Source organism: Macrotis lagotis, chromosome 1, assembly GCF_037893015.1.
Source record: "Macrotis lagotis isolate mMagLag1 chromosome 1, bilby.v1.9.chrom.fasta, whole genome shotgun sequence".
NCBI classification, from domain to species: domain Eukaryota; kingdom Metazoa; phylum Chordata; class Mammalia; order Peramelemorphia; family Peramelidae; genus Macrotis; species Macrotis lagotis.
In genome coordinates, this window is record NC_133658.1 from 158327233 (window position 1) to 158348414 (window position 21182).

Here is a 21182-nt window from a genome sequence, read left to right on the forward strand (position 1 = left end):
CTCCAGCCCAAGGTAACTGGGCAAAGAGCGGAGAGGCTCTGCTGCACGGGGTTAGAGGGGTGGACCACCAGAGCAAAAGAACTTCAGCCTCCCGGAAGCAGCCCTAGGGTGCTGGGAGCCATGCTCATGGGGGGGGCAGTTTCCTGACCTATACCCTGGGGAGTACCGGGCACAACTTGGAAGATCAGTGGGGGAACTTGTGCCAGAGGGAGCACGTGAAGCCCAGCCGTGAGGGGACTCAGCAAGCAGCGTGGCCATGGCAACTCAGATCCAGGAATGGGAAGCAGAACTACATGTACTCCAGTATAGAAAAATGATACTGATAATACTCATAGGAAACTTCTCATTTAATAGAGCAGGTAGAAGGAGTTTTTGTGAATGAAGCACAGGAGAGAGCTGAGTTTGAAGATATAACATATTGTAAAAATGGAGTCAATGGCTAAAAGGGAAATGTAATGGGAGTAAGAGAAAGGAGAGGTAGAATAACCTATTTCATATAATAAGATTTTTTTTTTATTACAATGAGCTATTGCAATGATATGGAAAGGGGGAAGGCGAGGAGGAATGAGGGAACCTTCACTTTCATCAGAGTTGACTTGGCTTTCATCAGAGTTGACTTGGAGAGGAAACAGCATATATACTCAATGGGGTACAGACATTTAGAATAAGGAGAGATGAGGGACAGGGGGATGGGGGAGGATGTGAGTGATGGAGGAGAGGGTGGACCATGGGGGAGAGTGGTCAGATATAACACATTTTCTTTTTTACTTCTTGCAAGGGGTTAGGATTGGATGGCCTGTCCGGGACCACAGGGCCAGGTGGCTGCTGGGCCTTAGGGGTGGAAGGTGGGCTCGGGACCTCTTGGCTCCAGGGCCTGTGATGGGTCTGCTATGCCACTCAGCTACCCTACAGCACATTTAAGAAGAGGGACAGAGTGAAAGGAGAGAGAAAGTATAGTGTATGGTAGTGGGGAAGCAGGAATGGAGGGAGTTGTGATCAGCAATGTCAACAGTGGAAAATTATGGAAGTAGCTTTTGTGACGGACTTATCCTCAAGAATGTGATCCACCCATGGCAGAGCTGGTGGTGTTGGAACACAGACTGATGCACATTTATTATTATTATTATTATTATTATTATTGTTAATTTTTTTGGGGGGGGGTTTGCAGAGTGGGTGGGGTTGGGTGGCTTGCCCGGGGTCACACAGCTGGGTGATTGTTGTGTGTCTGAGGCTGGATTTGGACCTGGGTGCTTCTGACTCCAGGGTTGGTGCTCCATCCAATGTGCCACTTAGCTGCCCCTATTATTATTATTATTTTTAATTTTAATTTTTTTCCTCTTTCCTTTGCTTTATTGCTCATGAGGGTCTATATTTTGGGGGGAGGGGATATTACATTTACTCTTAAACAAGAATATTTTAATAATGTATAAAAAACATCATTTGTACAAAAATAAAATAAATATAAATAAAAACAAGAAAAAATATAAAAGAAAAGTAACTAAAATTCTAACTTACAAGATCATAAGTCAGGAATTTTGTTCTCTCATTCTCTGATCAGTAATCATGACTTTAAACAAACGGGACTAGGAGAAACTGTGCCACATTAAGATATACTTTGGTCTAGCAACTTGACTGAAATTCTTTAGATCATACATTATTGTTTTAGCTAACTACTGCTAATAAAAAGTGATGTCAGATGAAAAGTTTTGACTCTAGGATATGGGTAATTACTGACATTACAAAGTGATAGCATGTGTGAAAGAAGATTTCTGCAAGTTGGTAATGAAACGCTAATGATTCTTTGGGTTTAGATGATAAACTTAATAAGATTCAGCTTTTATTAAGTAATGATCTTTATAGAGAGGAATGATTAACATTGAGACATCAGTAAACATCCATACAGAAGGTACAAAGTGAACACCCTTAAAAACAGCCTTCAAAAAAAAAGGAGAGAACAATCACTTCTATCTTCATCTTGCTGCCTGCTGTTCTCAGTATCATCAGTAGATAACTTCTAAGAACTTTAAGTCAGTTATATTTATTGAATAAATATACTTTCATAATTACTCAGCTTTGATGAGCCAAGAAGACAACATTTTAATAAAATATAATATCTTTAGAAGTTGTTATTCAGGTTATAAAAATGGTAGAAACTTAAAATGTAATTCTCATGGAAATCATCATTAAAATGCAATTAAAATCAACCAGTTCTCTGCCATGTATCAGGCATTGAGGAAACAAGACAGAAATGAAATGCCTGTTCCCTAGATGACCTCTAGATCCTACACCCTACTGAGGGAAACAGCATATACACACATGCAGTAGGTCCATAGATACACTATATGCCTACATACTAAGTATGGAGAAGATAAATAAAAAGTCATTGGGCTGGAGAAAATGGGAAGGGTTTCATGTCAGAAGGGGCTCCTGAGCTGAAGCCTGTAGGAAGCTTAGGATTCTGGGAGAGGGAGTTGAGAAGGACTGGGTGAAGGAAAATTGCTTCAGCTGTTGGTCACGGGATAGTTTATTGATTCAATCAACTGATCATCAAACATTTATCAAGTACTAAGTACAAAGATTAATAAGCAGTCCTTTCCCTAAGGAACTTTGATTCTAATAGGGAAAACCATTGCACAAGATTATACAAAAAGTAAATACTAGATAATTTTGGAGGGAGGGATCAGAAAAGACTCCAAGTGGGAAGTGGTGCTTGAAGTGAGTTTTAGATAAATTTGGGTCTTCTAAGAGGTGCAGGAGAGAAGGAATTCATTACAAAAATGGGATAAGAAAAGTAAATGGAAGGTAGCCTTGAACCCAAGGCTGCTTCAGAACAAAGACTCAAATCTAGATCTCCTTAATTTGAAGGCAGTGCTCCTTCCACTCTACCTTGATGGGGACAGTTATCATTTCTTGTTAAGGGATCTGGAAAAAGTGAACAGTGTATACAACTGTCTGATATAGTTGAGTCAAATGTCTATATATATCTTCAAATACTACTTGTCAATTTTATTGACAACTTAGGATATTAAATCTCAAAAAAGAAAGAAGATCCTATAAATGCCAGAACTATCTATGGTGAAGTAAAGATATGGAAGTCCACTGAGTTTTTTCCTTACAATTCACACAGTTCCTATTAAAGACTTCCAGTCAGAATACTAAAGTATGAACAGTGGTTCACAAAGGCACAAACATATAGTTAACACTTACCTTTGTCCTCCAGGGCTTGCCATGCATCCATGGAAATTTTGTTAAATGGTGTAGAAGCAAGTTGCGCAGCAGAAGTAAAATCTCTTGTGCTATTAGGACTAGGTGCCAAAGTTTTATTATAGCGTACACCCCAAATAGTACAGTCATCCAAGGGCTCTGTTGCCTGAAATCCTTCCTAAAATATAATAATGAAAAATAACCTTCTCATTCCCAATGAAATTTTAGGTTTTGATATATTTTTAAGATATACAAAGGACATGAATCAAAGGTAATACATGTTAACAGCTGTTAAACATAAGAAGCTATTTTAGTCCTATACTACTATAAAAGTAGTCAATAATGACTGCCTACAATTGTGATTTTTGTTTTTTTAAAGATATTATATAAAATTCAAGTAATTAATTGGTTTATTTCTAAGAAAAAGGTCAAAGAGATTGCCAGAATGAATACAGTAGAGATTAGATTATCTAAGACTACTACCTGTAGAATACAAACTATCAGAAGATTCAGCATTGTTTTTCAGATTGGGACATTCTAAGGTTATAGTACCACCCTGCTAGCAAAATGGCATACCAGGCACATAGGATGAAGGAGGAATTGAGGGAAAATCCAATACAATCCAATTTAAATTTATCAAGGACTCACTGTGTGCAAAGCACTTTGAGAGATACAAAATCAGTAAGAAAGAATAGTCAACCAAAGAATTTGAAATCTGGTATAAGTGGGTAAGGTAAATAAACAACTATAATATCAAGAATTACAGCTTGCATTTATGTAATACTTTAAGATTTATAAGGTGTTTGATAAACATTATACTTATTCTCTGAGATAATTGTCATTAAGGAGAGTATAAATGAAATTATTTCTATAGGAAGGGATTTTTCTATTGATTTTCTCTTAGTGGTGGTGGGGGGAGGAGGAAGGGAACTGCAAAGACTTCATTAAGGATAGGCATTTGAGATTAACCTAAAAATGTGACAGGAAGAAATGGGTCAAGGGTAGAAGGCAGGTGAAACATTTCAAACACAAGGAAAAGTTTGAATTGAGGTATGGAGACAGAGAAATAGAAGGCACATTTGAGGAATAGGGAATAATCTTGCTTTGGCTACAATGAAGGATAAGCAGTAGGAGGGTAAAAGAGAAGCTGAGACCATATTACAGGGGGCATTGAATGTTACTCTAATGAGTTTCTATTTTATTCTGCTACTTAAGGTGGAATGATGTCTTTCGAGCTATGCTTTAGAAAAATTGATATGGCAGAGATATATAACATGCCAGAAGAGGAGGGACTAGAAAAAAGAAGACTAGTTGGGAAGTTCTGGACATTCAGATAAGATTAGAAACCTGAACAGAAGGGGCGGCTAGGTGGCATAGTGGATAAAGCACCAGCCCTGGAGTCAGGAGTACCTGGGTTCAAATCTGGTCTCAGACACTTAATAATTACCTAGCTGTGTGGCCTTGGGCAAGCCACTTAACCCTGTTTGCCTTACAAAAGCCTAAAAAAAAAAAAAGAAAAAAAAAGAAACCTGAACAGATAAATAGAAAATGAAGTAAAGTAAAGGTATTAAAATTTATAGACTTTTACAACTGATTAGATATAGGAGATGAAGGAAGGAAAAAAAGTACAAAATTAAGAAGAAAAATGTAGAATTATAGAAACTGGAAAGAAATAGGGAAAACTGGAAAGAAGTAGGGAAGACAGACATGCAGTTTGGGAGTTGAGAAAAATAAATTTGGTTTTGGACATGTTATATTTTTAGTATTGGTGGGTACTGGGGATGGGGTATAGCAGGCAATAAAAAAATTGAGCTAGAGCTATAGAGAAAATTCAGATCTAGTAAGTGATAACTGAAACCATGGAAGTAGATAAGATTCCTAAAAGCAGGGGGGAAAAAAAGACTACAGGGTTAATGACTAAAGTTGTATATTGGGTAAAAGTAGCAATGAAAAATGTTATCCATATAGCACATGTATTGAATTGATGCTTCCTAACTTTGGCTTGTTACTAATTTTGGATTTTCCCTTTCAACTTCAAAAGGTAAAGCTATATATTTCACTCCATAAGTTTATTAAAAATCTTGCAGCACTTTAATATGGATTAAGGATGAAGTTTGGAGTTTTCATTAACAGTGGAGAAAGCTTTCCTTAGGTCAGTCCTGTTGTGAAGGGCGATTTAGACTAAATTTGTGACAACTGAATTCATTAACTGTTAGACTTCAAATTGTCTGCTGTCTATTTGCCTACCTCCCTGCCCAAATGTGCTGTGAATACATATTCTTCATCATTTCCCAAGATATTTGAAGCGATAAGTTAAAGGGACTAAAATAAATTACTTTTAGAAAAATAAATTACTCTTCACATTGGTAAACTGCTACAATTTCACTAACTTCAAATCCTAAAGTCTTAGGAATCTCATTCCTAAATTGATGTTCTAAAATAATACCTTACATTTGTATAGGTCTTCAAAAATTCTTTCACATACATTCTTTTTTAATTATTATAACACTTGTGAACCCACCAACCAGTCTCTCATTTTCAGTTACAGGGTTGTTGAATAGTGCTGGAGAAAACAAAGGAAGCCTACTACAAATGAGATAATCTCAGCTGGGCTCTTAGTGATAACTTGACAATTCTTTTTCTTCAACTCTTAATACCCTTTTTCCTCACAGTCTATATTATCTAGTATTAAACATTTTTCTTTCTTCTCACCCTCATCTTTTAATGATAGATGCCCAGGTACAGGAACTCCCTTATTCCCACAACTTTCTTTCTCAAAACCCCTCCACAACACTATACATTTGCTCTTCCTTTCAGTCATAGGAAGTGATTCTTCAGGCTAAATCATCCACCTCTCTAATTCCATTCCTTCACCTCTCTCCAAGACTGAAAGTCCACAGCCACCTCCTCTTTCAATCTTTACCCTAGATTCTTCTCATCTATTTAATACACATTTTTTCAAAGGATGAATGAATAAATGAGCATTACGGTCCCCTTAATGGTTGTTGTAGAGGGGGTGAATGATTTCAAGCTAATGAGCTTGAATGCTTTCTTCCCATTATACTTACATTTGGTTTGGAAGCAGATCTATTTGTAGGTTGTTCACCGAAGAATCTGATTCCCAAGGTTTTGTTTTTAGGCTGTGTTAATCTAGAAAAGATTGGTAATCTTTTAAATAAATTTGAGTGGCACAAGACAGACTGAAAAGATGGTGACAAAAAGAAAATCAGCTGTCCGATTAGATAAGATTCTATCCTTTATTCAGTGAAACAGTTAAATAGAAAATAAGATAAATTTAAATAATTTTTGTCGTAAAATTAGAGCCTTATTTGTCTTGAAAAATGGGTTAGGAATCTTTAATACTCCATTCAAAACTCTGTCATGAAAAGAAAAGGTCTGGTGGTGAATTGGAAAATGTGGCATTCCCCCACCTCCTCCACCTAAGCAATCCATTTTTTCTTTCCAATATTTTTTCTGAAGCCTTTCTAATCTGTAGACATTATCACTTACTCCCATGTATTGAAATTCCCTATATCTTTAATATATCTCTGCAAAAGAATTTTTATTGAATTTAGAGAGCTATGCTAAACAATCAGTTATCTACTAATGAAATATAATAATATTCCTAGATAATGGCTTCCCTTTGAAATGTCAGTTAATGTAAAATCATTCTCTACTTTTTAAATATCAAAATTTACAAATTTAATTATCCCCAGAATGAGAGATGATTATCTACTGTATATTATATACTATCCAAATCTTCTTAGCCAAGCTATTGTCCAAGGCCTTTGGGTCCCAGCTTTCTCATCTGTAATATAATCAGTCCCTAGATTAAGGGTTGAATTGATAACATCCAGCACAACATCCTCTTTTTATATTTGAGGAAACTGATACCCTGAGGAAAATGATTTGCCCAAGGTCACACAGGTAGAAAGTAGCTAGGTTTGAATGTGAACTCAGGTATTTTGATTATAAATTCAGCACTTCCTTCTATACATCTGTACAGTCTCATGACAAGATTTAAACAAGATGATTGTTAAAGTCTCCTGATAGCTCTAAATCTTTTGAACCTAGAGGAATATGTCATGCTTCATTCTCCAACCCCCCCCCCCCAAATTATTTAAACTATGTTGTTTTACCCAGCATTTTCTTTACTTCCATCTTCAAAAATGGAAAAGGCAGGTGACACAGAAGGAACATCATTAACTCCCCAAGTTCCCAGGGGCTGTATAGTCTCTACAAGATAGTTAAATGTGATCAATTTTGATGCTGAAAAATGACATTTTTATTGTTATACTTTATTAATAAAACACTAATTAGATTTTTCTGGTTTCTGAAATTAAATTAACAATATCAATTTTTCAAATGTTTAGGTAACCCCTCCAAGAAGAAAATTCTTAGAAATAAAACACATTCAGATATTTGTTTCTTTCAAATCTAAATGTACCTTAAGAGCTGTATATATAATTTTTGTAAAATGACTATTTTATTTGAGTTTTTTCTTTAATTTTTGATTAATATTTGAAAGTGTTGACACTTCAGGTGTTTAGTTTTGCTTTAAACTCATCATTTTTCTTCCATATATGATTCCACTTCCCACATTTTTTGAACCACTCTAACTCCAACTCCATCATTTCTCATCCACCCATAATTAGTCATGAAGTAGAGCTGATTCTTCTATTATAAAATCTTTCATCTCCACTTTTTCTTTTCCCCTGAGATTCATGTACCTAGGCAACTGCATGTCTCTCTCCTTATTCTAATTAATCCTGTAAAATCACCACTCAATTAATTAATCTAATGTATTATTTTCATCGTTTTACTTTGCTACCATCTATAAAAATAAGCAAACACTACAAACTCTTTAGTCTGACATTCAAACGTTTGATCTACTAACCTACTTTTCAGCCTTATCTATTAACAAAGAAAATTCCTATGGCCAATCCTATATACTGTCCTCTGAACCTTTACTCATAGAATCATATTGCTAGAAGGGATGTGAGACATCATATTGCTAGAAGGGATGTGAGACATTAACTAGTCTAAGCATCATTGGCAGCATTTGAACCCAGGTCCTCCAATATTCTGCATTTTCCCAGCACAGGAGATCCTATTATTTTTCTGTTTTTCATCAGGTTTGACTTTAATTGTATTGGTCACCCCCACCCACTGTGCTTTCTCTTTTTAAACTCCTCTAATACTTATTGTCTCTGTCATTTAATTATAATGTTCTACTATTATTATTCAGCCCTTCAGTTACATCAGACTCTTTGTGACCCCAAGGACCAAACTATCTGTGGGATTTTCTTGGCAAAGTCACTGGAGTGCTTCACCATTTCCTTTTCCAATGAATTAAGGCAAACAGAGATTAAGTACAGTCACTTAATGGCCCACAGCCACAGAGCTATTAAGTGTTTGAGGTTGGATTTGAACACAGATTTTCCTGACTCTATTTACTCAGCCACCTAGCTGCTTCCTATTAGTCATCTTCTATTGTTCTGGAATTTCTCACCTCAACATCTAGACTGTAATCCCACCCAGACCAGGGACCATGTCTTTATCATTCTTGATGTGCCCTATAACCCTTAGTAAAGGGTGAGCTTTTTTTTTAATCTGATAATATGAAAGATGAAAGTCATTACTTTGGGAATGGTCCTTAAATACATCATCATCTTGATTCAGAGAGGAAAGTTTATCTTCTTCAACAGAAACTTCAGGATGTGAAGTTTCCTGAAACATATTCATTATAAAACCTTAAAAGAAAAAGGAAAAGTTCATTACAAGATGATTGCAGAATTTTCATAAATCCATGGCAAGATGCAGTCAAAGAGGCCTCTTACCTAGAGCTTCTTTGGTATGAACAGTGGGTGAAGGCTGGACTCTTGATGGTGTAGCCTGTATCATTCCTGCTGATGTGTTGGGGGTTACATGAGAAGTACTTACACCATAAAGTGAAGGTGTTTCAGCTAGTATAAATTGTTTAAGAAAATGGAGTGTCAGAACAGTACCAAAATCATAATTTTCAGGAAAGATTTACTACTATTTGAGTGAATTTTATTCTCATTTTCAGTCACTTATTCTCACATTTTCAATAATATATTACCACTAATCATACTACTACTTTCATTTATAACACTTTTTTGCACTTCCACAGAAGAAAAATTACTGGGCTGAGAACCTGAATACCTGAGTTCTAGTGTCTTCTTTGTTACTGCTTTGTTATATAATCTTAGACATATCTCTTACCTACTCTGAGATTCCTCACCAGTAAAATAAATGGATTTGATCAGATGAGCTCCAAGGCTTCCTTTGGCTCTAACAATCTCAGCCTGAGAGCAATCTTATTTTATCCTTACATTATACCTGGGATATAAACATCTTTTTTTTTTTTTTTTTGCTAGGCAAATGGGGTTAAGTGGCTTGCCCAAGGCCACACAGCTAGGTAATTATCAAGTGTCTGAGACCAGATTTGAACCCAGGTACTCCTGACTCCAGGGCCGGGTGCTTTATCCACTGTACCACCTAGCCGCCCCTAAACATTATCTTTTTATGGATAAGGATAAGTACAGAGAAATACAGTAATTTGGTTATGACTGCAGCAAGCCAGTAGTAGAGCAAAAAAAAGAGACTCTTTAACTGCTGTCTTTGAACCAATGCTTTCTCCATGCCCATGTATCAGACAATGAGCACTCATTAAGCATCTACAATATGTAGAAACTGTTAGGAGTCTGGAAAACAAGTAACTGGTGATGCTTGATTTGTGTCTTAAAAGGACTAGTGGTATTAAATCATGTTGGTGAGAAAGGAAAATGTCTAGACTTGGGGGACAAATAGTGAGAATATTCAGCATTGAACAATGTGGACAGATCCATTCATGCACATTACTATATGTAAAGCTCTTTGTGTGTCAAAGATCTATAATAATCAACAATAAAAACAAACAAAAAATTTTATATCAGCTCATAAAAACTAAGTAGAATCTAAGATCGAGGCTCCCTGAAAGAGAGGTTTTTTTCCATTACAACAAAATAAACTTAGGTATTTTGCAATCATTTATGAATTGGAGATAATTTCTCATAAAAAGAATTGAGTAATTACCTTTAACTTGTGGTCCAGTATATAATTTTGATTCATTACTACTTTTATTCAGAGATCTAATGGAAAAAGAAAAACAAGTAGTCAGACTATAGCAATCAATCCTCTTCCAGTCATTCTTGCTTCCAAAGCAGAGATGGAAGTTTTTTAAACATTCAAAGAAAAATGACCAGTATTAAATACTCAAATGGCTATGTGATCTCACTCTGAATGTTTCCTCTAACAGTGCAGAATGTAATTACTCTACATATGCCTGTTTTGTATATGCTCTCCTGTAAATCTGCCATAGGAGGGACAACCTATGTTCGAGAGGATTTCCTTCCTTCCTTTTTCTTGACACTATGAAAATGAGAGGGGAGCACTTGGGTTGTCCAACAGTTAGCTCTCATTTCTCTTCCTATCATCTATTTCTGTGAGGACATTTCTACTCCTCCTTCAAGGTCCTTTATGGGTTACAAGCTATAGTCTGCTCACAGCTCCATGGTTCTCTGACTGAAATTCATTTTCAAGTCTCTGTGGTCCATGTGTACACCAAGAAACAAGTATTAAATGCTAGCCTCAAAACCAGTGATTAAGCATCACTTATGGCAATTCTAATGATACTTCTAGAACCAAGAATAGTCTGGTAATAAGAATACTTTAATGATCTGTGAGGATTAAGCATACATTTACAAAGGATGGAGCATAAAGGGGAGGAAAAAAAACACCTCGATAAAAATAATTGTTTTGTTTTGAGGTCTAGGAAAATTCCAGAGTAGAACAATATAGAAAACCCCTTAGGAGGTTCTACTTCCCAACAGGCATTAAGTTAAGGCTGGAAGGATTTAAAGTATGTATTTTTCAGGTATGAGATACACTAGATGGCAACCACTATTTCCTTCCACTCAGCTTCTGTTCAGTGTGGAAAGGAGTGTAGATGGCATATGTAACTATAAATTGTATAAAAATGGCATACTTCCTTAATATAGGGAGAGGAACATTATGGCAACAGCCATTCTGGAGAAGGGGCTGTTGGCTGTGCTGATGAGGAAGACACTTAGCAGTTTTGCTAGTGTCAAGGTCTAATGATTACTGGAAACTAAAATTGAGGGAAATTTTAGTAACGAAGCAGTTATATGTAGTACAAGACTTGATTAGAAGCCAGTGGTCCTGTGAGAACAAAGCTAGGAGGCAAATGTGCCACAGAGTAATTTTCCAGGGAAGATCGCAGCTCCACATGGAGAAGCTTGATGTTAGTAATGTGGGAGCAGGGGCTAGTTAAGTCCAGGATGCCTTGCTGCCAGACTCTAAGATCAGTATAAAAAAGTTAAGAAAAGATTCTTAGGCTACGATCATATTATTCTCTAATTCCATAAATTTATAGGGGTTTTGTGAATTGCTAATATCAAAAATACTTGAATCTACTGAAAATAAAGGGGCTGCCATAAAACATAAAAGTGGAGAGAGAAGAAGGAAATGGTAAAGTACAAGCATTACTGAGGTTATGGAAAAGAGAGAATGGCATGTTCTAGGAGACAATCAGGATTTTGGTCTATCTCTTTTCCTCTTCTTGACAAAGGTTGGTCCAATTTCCTGGATATATATATTATATGCATATATATATGAAGTAGAATTAAAGCCAAACATAGATTTCAATAACTAATACAGTAAAAATTAGAATCCTCATAGTGCAAGTTAAAAACATCAGAATGTAAAATCTGTCAAAATTAAAATCTTCAAGACATTACATGATTTTACTTTGGCAGAGAATATCTTAGATAGTAATATCACACAATTCCTCCTGGGAGACTAAAGGAAACATGTATGAAGAGACTGTATCAGAGCCTTGTCTATTTTAAGAATTATCCCTCCATATCCAAGTTTAAGACTGGCAAGCAAAGATAACTTTAAAGCTGAATTTTCTTCAGTAAATCTCAAGAAGTATTCAGCTGAGTTTTCATACAGGAAAAAAGTTGGATTCAAGAAGGAACAGGAAATGCAGTAAACTCTATGCTTCTTTTAAAGTAAATCCTTGAAGTTAGAGGGAAGTTTTAGAATAAGCTAGTTATTCACTAATGCAACTGCTACTTGAGTAAATGTGAAAAGTAAAAGGGATATTTTATACATACAGTTCTTTACATTCCAGAGCATGAGATGACACGAAGTGCTTTTGAAAAGGATTAGGCATAACATTCATGTTACTGTTGTTAGCTTGTGCCCCATGATGGTCTTGATTTTCTCCAGGATCTTCTTGCACTTTGTTGGCATTCTTTCTGCATATTGCAAATGGGAAGTCTGTGCCTGGCTGGGGCCTCAGAGATAGAGGACAGTTAATACCTTGGTTGACTTTCGGTAACAAAGAGGTAGCAGGAATATTCTTTGCTGGGGATGGGACAATAGGAGACGCCATTGGCTGTTGGTCTCTTGTATTAACTGAGGGCTGTTGGTTTCTGGGTTGATATGGTCCAGTTGTTTCTTGTCGCAAGTTTGCACTTGACCTCATAAATACTGGATGAGCCTTTAAAAGTGAATTGAAAAGAAGAAATTAAGTTCAAAGTTACTAAAGGATAATTTCAGTCTTATTAAGAGTATCTACACCCTAGGAAGAAATGCCTTCAACTATGAATACTTTCTTCCCTTTGTTGGTATTTTTAACTTGGTCTTAGAGAATTTTAACTTTCCTGAATTAGTTACTAAAATATGTGACTATCACTGGCTTCAATTTTACATATATATGTCAGAGGAAATGGAGATAGCTCTTGTTAAGAAGAAGTTTGGATAGTTTTGGAAGGAACTATCATAATATAGCCTTCTCTACTCCATGTATGGGGTTAACTTTGGCTTCTTCTTAATCACTGAGACCTGATGATTAATCTTTCTGATTACTGAACTCTCTTCACTTTAGGAAGCAAAAAGTTTGTTCTGTTCAGATCATTTCATTACTAGTTGCCTATAGTGGGTGCTTGATGGATGAATTATTTTTGGAGGAAAAACAAAAACTAAATCACCCATCTAGAGAGAGGGGGGAGAGAGAGAGAGAATGTGTGTGTGTGTGTGTGTGTGTGTGTGTGTGTGTGTGTGTGTGTGTGTGTGCAGGGAGATGTAGATATTTTGATAAGGAGTGACTATATCAATGCTATTTGCCTTACCAATAAACAAGAAAAATACTTAAATGAAAAGGGATGACACACAAGTCCATGATGGTTTTTACTGGTCTTGGATTTTCTCTTAAAAATCAAGAGATCATTTATTTTAACTGTCTTATTACTATAGTTAGTGGAAAGCAAATTGAACTAGACATAAAAGAATAGTACGTGGCTTGATTCCTATGGGAAGATTACTTGACTACTTGGGACCTCAATTTCCATAACTCCAGAATGAGCAGGTTGGACTAGGATCCATCCCCAGGCTTAGTGATACATGAATGGCCTATATATATGATTATGAGAATAATCTTGAATTTATCAGTGTGGGGGAAATTTGCAGATAAATCCAAGAATTGTTTAAAGTATAGAGAGGTTAAGCAATTTCCCCAGGGTCACAGTTAAGCATCAAAGGTCAGTTTTAAACCCAAATCTTACTCTCAGTCTAGTGCTCTATCCATTATGCTACATTGGCCCCAACTATAGAAGTCACAGAAATTTTAGATTCAAATACATGGGAAAATAGAGTTTAAACTCCCTTTCTTGTTCTGTTCCTACCTTTAACAGTGTGCTGAGAATTTCAGGAGAAATTATAACCATTGTTATCTCAGAACTTAATTCTTGTTAAATTGTGACAATGTTGAAACAGCAAAGAAGTCTAGTTGGCATATCAGATTAAAATATTTTCAAAACTCTGAAGGCTACCAATCAATAAAACTAAATGTTATAATAGGGAGAATAAAGTAAAGCACTAAAGACCAATTTTAATCTTAGGAGAAGGTTCAGTCTTTGCCATGGAATAGTGTCATCATTTATAACTGTGAGAGTCAAAAACAGTACCTTCCCATGCCTTCCTGTCTACTTTTTAGAATCCTTTTCTTCATTCAAAGCTTAGCTCAGGTGCCAGCTCTTTTAGAAGGCTTCCCCTCATTCTCCCAGGCCAAATATACCGTTACTTTGTCTGGTCTCAAATTCCCTCATATTTTCCTTTAATACTTAACTACTTGAGTATCTGTGCACATGCTTAGCACATGTACTTCTGCCCTTTGCAGATAAGTTAGAGGGCAAGGATGCTTTCATTTTATCACCCCACCCCCACCCCAGGCTTCATTTGTAATAGGCTGTTAACATTTGCCCAGTTGAATTTACCTCAGATCTACCCTGGAGAGTAGCTGTATTTTCCTGTGATGTTTTCATCACTTCAGCCAACTGCTTGTGAAGTTCATCCATTTTCTGTTTTAAAAGCTGCTCTTCAAAAGCATCAGCTTCTTTCTTTTTTAAGTATTCCTTGTCTTCATTGACTTGATGTATAAATACATTAAAATATATTAATTTAAAGCCTTATATGCAAAATGATATATCTATACATGTTCAAAGGTGATTTTTCAGAACTATTTTTCTTTTAAAGTTGTGGTAATTTCTGTACTTAATGTGGAGATTTCTGCTGAAACCCTGCATTTAAAATTTTCATTACAACTTTGTTGGTCTACCTCAATGGTATTTTTTAAGGTTCAGAACTGCTTAATCTTACACACACACACACACACACACACACACACACACACACACACACACACACACTTTGGATCAGCTTAAGAATAATCACTGGGAGAGAATTAAAAGGAAATATGGTAATGGGCATTAAAAAGATCAATCAGATTAATTTCTAAAATGACAATGAACATTACTTAAACTATTATCACATGGAATGCAACTAGTTTTTGCTTTGCATCTTTGATGTCCACCTGAACCAGCTAACTCTCACCTGTGGCTCCAAGCTATACCAATGTATAGTGGCCACATCCTAGTAAATCCTGGCAGATGGGTTAAACCAGGTTGAGGGTAACCGAGGAAGTCTCAAACTCATTGGGAAAGTTTATGAAGTATATCCACTGAATGGATAAGAACAATTTGTTCTAACAGTCATGAAGGCAGCTGAAGCAGATACAATGGAAATCTTAAAGCTTGGTTACACAGAGATGCCAAAGTCATCTGCTGTGTCAAGAGCCATCATCAGTTGTCTTGTCTCTGACTTGACACTGGACAATGATGACTTTGGAAGAGAGAGTGAGGACGACTTTGTGTAACTGTGCTTCACTTTAAAGTCAATTTATGTATGAATCAAAAGACATCACCCAGACCACTTTACCATTCCTATCTCAAAGTCCTGTGGCAACAAGCAAGAGACAAAGAAGCAGGTACAGATACACTGAGAGCTATAGCTACTACTCTGCACACAGTTTTAGTCACCACTATGCCCAGACCATAGGGTCATTTCCTCACTGGGAGTAATAGTGGGATTCAGCAGCCCCTGGGAATCTGAGCAGTCTTTTAAGGATTATACTGCTCACCTCCTGGTGTAAGGAAGGGGCTAGAAAAAGTGCCCTAAAAATTGTCTGCTTGCCCAACCCTGGCATATTTATCATGGCAGGCAGGCAGAGATCTAACTCTGCAGTTGAAACACCAAAAAATGTAGAAAAACTTCTTCAAAAAACAAATAAAAAAAGACAATAGCTCTTGTTGCAAGACAACTCAATTTTCAAATAGCAACTCTGGGTGAAACAAGGCTGGCAAATGAAGGCCAGTTTACTGATGTAAGAGCTGGATACACATTTTTCTAGAGTAGCTGCAGTGAAGGGGAGTGCCATTAAATTGGGGTAACTTTTGCAATCAAAACTAATCCAGTCAACAAGCTTGAATGTCTACCAAAAGGAGTAAACAACAGGCTCATGACAATGAGATAGCCACTTGCAGGAAAACTCCACACCATCTTCTGTGCCTATGCTCCCACTAAGATGAATCCTGATAAAGTCAAAGAAAACTTTTGTGAAGGCTTGGAGACCCTGATGATCAATGTATCTTAAGAGGATAAGCTTATAATTCTAGGTGACTTTAATGTTGAAGGAGTAGTCTCAAACTTCCAGATAGGACAAGGAGTTTTTGAGGAGAATGGAGCTGGAAAACAGCACAGTAATGTTCACCTACTTCTGAAGACTTTCTCATAACTTTCTCATCACAAACACCGTCTTCTGTTTACTTAAACTTCCTGGATACACCCCCGTAACAAACATTGCCATATGTGATTGTGATCAAATATGTGATTGTAAGAAGAAGAGACAGATAGGATGTAAGTGACAAAAGCAATGTGTGGAGCAGAGTGCTGGACTGATCACAGACTCATCCTCTCCAAGGTAAATATTCACATTCAACCAAAGTGGAGGCCCCAAGGCAAAATGACTTCCAGAAGTATCATGGTCAAGAGAAAGAACAGTTAGATGCTAACTTGGAGGGAAAGTTGAGCCAGCACACAGTTGGCAACGATGGAGAAGAGTGGGGAGCTTTCAGAGATTTGATACATTACTGCATTTGTTCTTCAGGGTCAGATAACTCGCAAATATCAAGATTAGTTTGATGAAAATGATGGGGAAATACAGAAGCTGCTACATGAAAAATGAGAACTCCACAGGGTTAACCAGCAAAATAGTTCAGCCATTTCTAAGATGACAGCATTATGGGTCAAATACATATAGTAAATCTCAACTATACAGTGCTGATGGAGCCACTTTGATTAGTAATAGGAACAAGGTACTTGAGAGATGAGCTGAACATTCCACAGCGTGAAGAAGTTATCCCCCAAGAAATTCAAGAATACTTCCAATGCTTATCTCTATAAAGGTAAAGGGAATAGTTTATCCTGTGATAATCACAAGGGTGTTTCTCTTTTAGTCATTGCTGGTAAGATTCTTGTCAAAGTCCTTCTTAATAGGCTGATCCTTCACCTGGAAGATGGTCACTTCCCTGAGAGCCAGTATGGCTTTAGAAAGTCAAGAAACAGTTGATATGTGTTTGCTGCCCAACAACTCTGGGAAAAATGCCAGGAACAGAACAGAGGTCTATATATGATGTTTGTGAATCTGATCAAGACCTCTGATACTGTTAGTTGTGAGGGCTTATGGAAAATTATGTCAAAATTTGGTTGCCTAGAGAAGTTTGTCGATATAGTACATTAATTCCATGAAAGTGTGCTTGCTCAGGTTCTGGATAGTGGATGATGCTCTCAAGATTTCCTGGTCACCAATGAGTAAAACAAGACTGTATCCTTGCTACTATACTTTTTAGCATGATGTTTTCAGTCATGTTATCAAACACCTTCACAACACAGCTTCAAGGTCAGCTACTGCACTGATGATAAAATCTTCAACTTGAAAAGGTTGACCAAAGCAGAGGGACTGTTGGTGCATGATGTTCTGTTTGCAGATAATTGTGCACTCAATGCAACCTCTGAAGCAGAGATGCAAAAAAGTATGGATTGATTCTCTGCTGCTTGTGCTAATGAGCCAGCAACACATTGTCCATATGTGGAACTATCAGCAAATGGAGAAGTTTTGAGTACTGTGGAGAAGTTCATTTACCTTGGCAGTGTGCTTTCCAAGGAGGTGTATACACTGACAGTGAGGTTGACACATATTGTCAGAGTTAGCTCAGTATTTGGGAGAATCCAAAAGAAAAATGTGGGAGAGAAGTGTTAGACTAACTACTAAACTGAAAGTCCACAGAGCCATTGTGTTGACCTCATTGCTGTATACCTGTGACACATGGACAGTCTAACAGCACCCTGCCAGGAAACTCAATCGCTTAGGAAGATTCTGAAGATCACCTAGTGGAAGAAGATATCAAACACTGAGGTCCTTTCTGTTTTTTTTTTTATTTTAGTTATTTAAGGCAATGGGGTTAAGTGACTTGCCCAAGGACACAGCTAGGCAATTATTAAATATATCTGAGTCCAGATTTGAACTCAAGTCCTCCTGACTCCAGGGCTGGTGCTTTATCCACTGTCCCACCTAGCTACCTACTGAGGTCCTTTCTTGAGCTAAACTGACAAACATTCCAACATTAATAGAGATCACAATTATGATGGACTAGCCATGTTGTTAGAATGCCAAGCATATGCTTGCTAAAAAAGACTTTTATGGAGAACTCACACAGCACAAGTGCTCTCAAGAGAGTCAGAAGAAACAATGCAGGGGCATCCTGAAGGTCTCTTTTAAGAACTTTGGAAATGATTGTGTGACATGAGAGACACTGGCAACAAGATTTCTCATCATGGCATGTCCTCATCAAAGAGGGTGCTATGCTCTATTTGCAAAACAGAATTGAAGCAGCTCAAAGAAAACGTGACTAATAAAAGTTTAGAGCCTACCCCAGGTGTTCACCTATATTATTTGTGTCAAACCTAGGATAGAACATTTCCAGCCCGTACAGTATGATCAACCAGAGCTGACACACAGTAACTCATCTCTAATATAGTGATGTCATTTTGGTCTTCTTTGATAACATAAGAACCAATTAACAAACGAAATTGCAGTCCATCCCCATCTTCCTGATGAGAGTCTTATCTATATCTTCTTTTGATGATCCACCTAACACCTTCCTCTAGGACTTTTTTATGTTTTGGGGGTATTTGTAGAAGAATTGGGGCCATCCATCTATTATTGCTCACTCCTGCTACATACTTAGTCCAAACGCTTCTAGAATGATATTCTTTTTGTCATTTTTACACACAAGTTAAGAGTCTAGAAATACTTGAGTTTTTTTGGCCAAGAGGAGAGAGTTAGTGATGGCCAACATCAGTTTATAATAGAAAGTCATTTAAGAAATAATAGAAGAGCACAGTGGAAGATTACAAGCACCAGCAAAGACCTAAGTACAGTGGAGAAAAATCTATGTAATTCTTGGAATGAGATCCAACTAAATCATACCAACATAGATGAAGCTGACAGGGGAGCAAAAAATGAACAAAACAGAACAGATAAAAAGAAATCATGTGTCAACCCTAAGAAGCAAAGATTAAATCAATTAAACAAAGGGTAAAAGATTTCGATTAAAATTGTAATCTTACTGGTGTCAGACTGCTGAAAGTTTGTGTTCAAGTAACTTTTCCCTCAAAATGAAGGTAGCAGTATATAAAGCAAAGCAAATGTGGGAAAGCAAATTCACTTCATTTGACTGCCAGAATCACATCAGCAGAATTTCAGTGATCTTTAGCTATTTATCCTGTTAAGATTTAGGGTAATGCTCTTTAGCTCTCATGACAACTGAGAACTTTGCAAGTTCTCCAAGACAAGGCTATTATGCAATATAAGCTGGATCACATGGTCCTTGAGATAAAGAATACAGTCAAATAAAAAGCAAAACAATAAATACCCCATTCTTTTTGTTTTCTCATTTGCTTGTGCTTCTGAGCTCTCAGTTCCTCGAAGGATAATTCTGAATCTCCACAAATGAGTTTATCTTTGCAGTACATACAGATTTGCTTGACATCGCTCCTGGATGCTAAAGAAGATTGCTGGACGGAATAACCTGATTTAGAAATGATGATACGTTGTTCTCTGTAATGGAGAGATATGGCACATAGCATTTACTACTGTATACTTCATCCTGCTCTTCTTTAAAGCAAATCAATTATTTATGCATTATCTGTACTTGCATTTTTGGTTCTTTACTGTGAGTAGATGATTGCACTACAGAAGAAAGTGAATCCTAAAAAAAAAAAGCAGACAAAAGTGAAATGGACTCTCTGAATTAAAATACATTTTTACTCTGTCAACTTTGCCTAATAGTTTGAAACGAATAAAAGAATGAAGTACCTATTTTTTAACCAAGTACATGTGCAAATATATGTCTCTACTATTATTTGAGGCTTCTACTGAGTTTGTTTACCTTGCAATAAAGGAATACTTGGGATATTGGCATCAGGAAGTCAAATATAAAATAAAATTAATCCAATACATTACTTGATGTGGGACAGGGGTAACTAAACTCTCTTAAAAACATTCACCAATGCAAAATCCTGGCAATGATCTACTACAGTGGTGTCCAATTCAAAACAAAGAAAAACTGAACCCCCACCTGAAAAAAAAAAAACTGGTTTAAGGCTAGACTAGGTAGTTTTGCATATCAAATACTGATCGAACTGGAGTATAAACTTGTTGCCTTCACTTGCTGGGTTAAGTACTCTCACCCAAAATCTGACAATAACTACATTTTCTGTGGGAGATTTTTCACCAACCCTAATGGACATTTTATAATAATAAATAATTTTTGACATGTAATCTCAGAATGTCAGTAAATATTTTAGTTATATCTTACAACTTCACCTTAAGACAAAAATTCTCAAATTCTACTTGATTTTTCAAAGCCAAATTCTACTAAGTAATCAATGGCCAATAACTCTGGTCATTCTGAGTCATCCCATAAGTTTATATAACTTTTCTTTTTTGATTACCTGACTTTTAGGGATGCAAGCTGGGTCAGCACTTCCTTGAAGTAATCTTTTTGTAGGCATTTGATTTAAAATTTGAGAATTGTGAAGGGGTTCTGAAAAAAAAAGAAATTAATGGAATTAGTCAAAAACTCATAAGAAGCAAAACTATTAAACAAAAGATATAGCTATATTTGCAACAAATTTGATAAGAATGATCATGAATTATTCACATATTGTCCATCTATTCATAGGCCACATAACTACTTCCATTGTTTAATGAATACATCCTAAAGATTGTTTTCTAATCAGTTTTAATCACTGCAGGGGACAAAAGTTTTCAAAAATTTTAGCAAGCTCCAACAAGACAGATCATTTTGAAACTTGCTGAAATGTGGTCTTTTCTAGGAGGAACATTAAATACATATAATTTAATATTTAGTTTGAACTGAACAAACTTGTCAATCCAATTGCAACTTCTTTTTTTTTGCATGTTCTGT

The 21182-nt window shown here is 36.4% G+C and overlaps 1 protein-coding gene across 1 annotated transcript in view; it reads right to left on the reverse strand.

Annotated features, from left to right (window-relative positions):
* BUB1 (BUB1 mitotic checkpoint serine/threonine kinase) overlaps positions 1-21182 on the reverse strand; it is a 56865-nt gene that overhangs the window by 25766 nt on the left and 9917 nt on the right. Inside the window, exons 6-16 of the mRNA XM_074209272.1 lie at positions 20707-20798; positions 19909-19961; positions 19626-19810; positions 14571-14722; positions 12408-12796; positions 10303-10358; positions 9045-9170; positions 8847-8957; positions 7344-7440; positions 6273-6354; positions 3208-3382 (exon numbers count right to left, since the gene is read on the reverse strand). Coding sequence (XP_074065373.1) covers positions 3208-3382; positions 6273-6354; positions 7344-7440; positions 8847-8957; positions 9045-9170; positions 10303-10358; positions 12408-12796; positions 14571-14722; positions 19626-19810; positions 19909-19961; positions 20707-20798 — 1518 coding nt within the window. The remainder of the gene's footprint in view (positions 1-3207; positions 3383-6272; positions 6355-7343; positions 7441-8846; positions 8958-9044; positions 9171-10302; positions 10359-12407; positions 12797-14570; positions 14723-19625; positions 19811-19908; positions 19962-20706; positions 20799-21182) is intronic.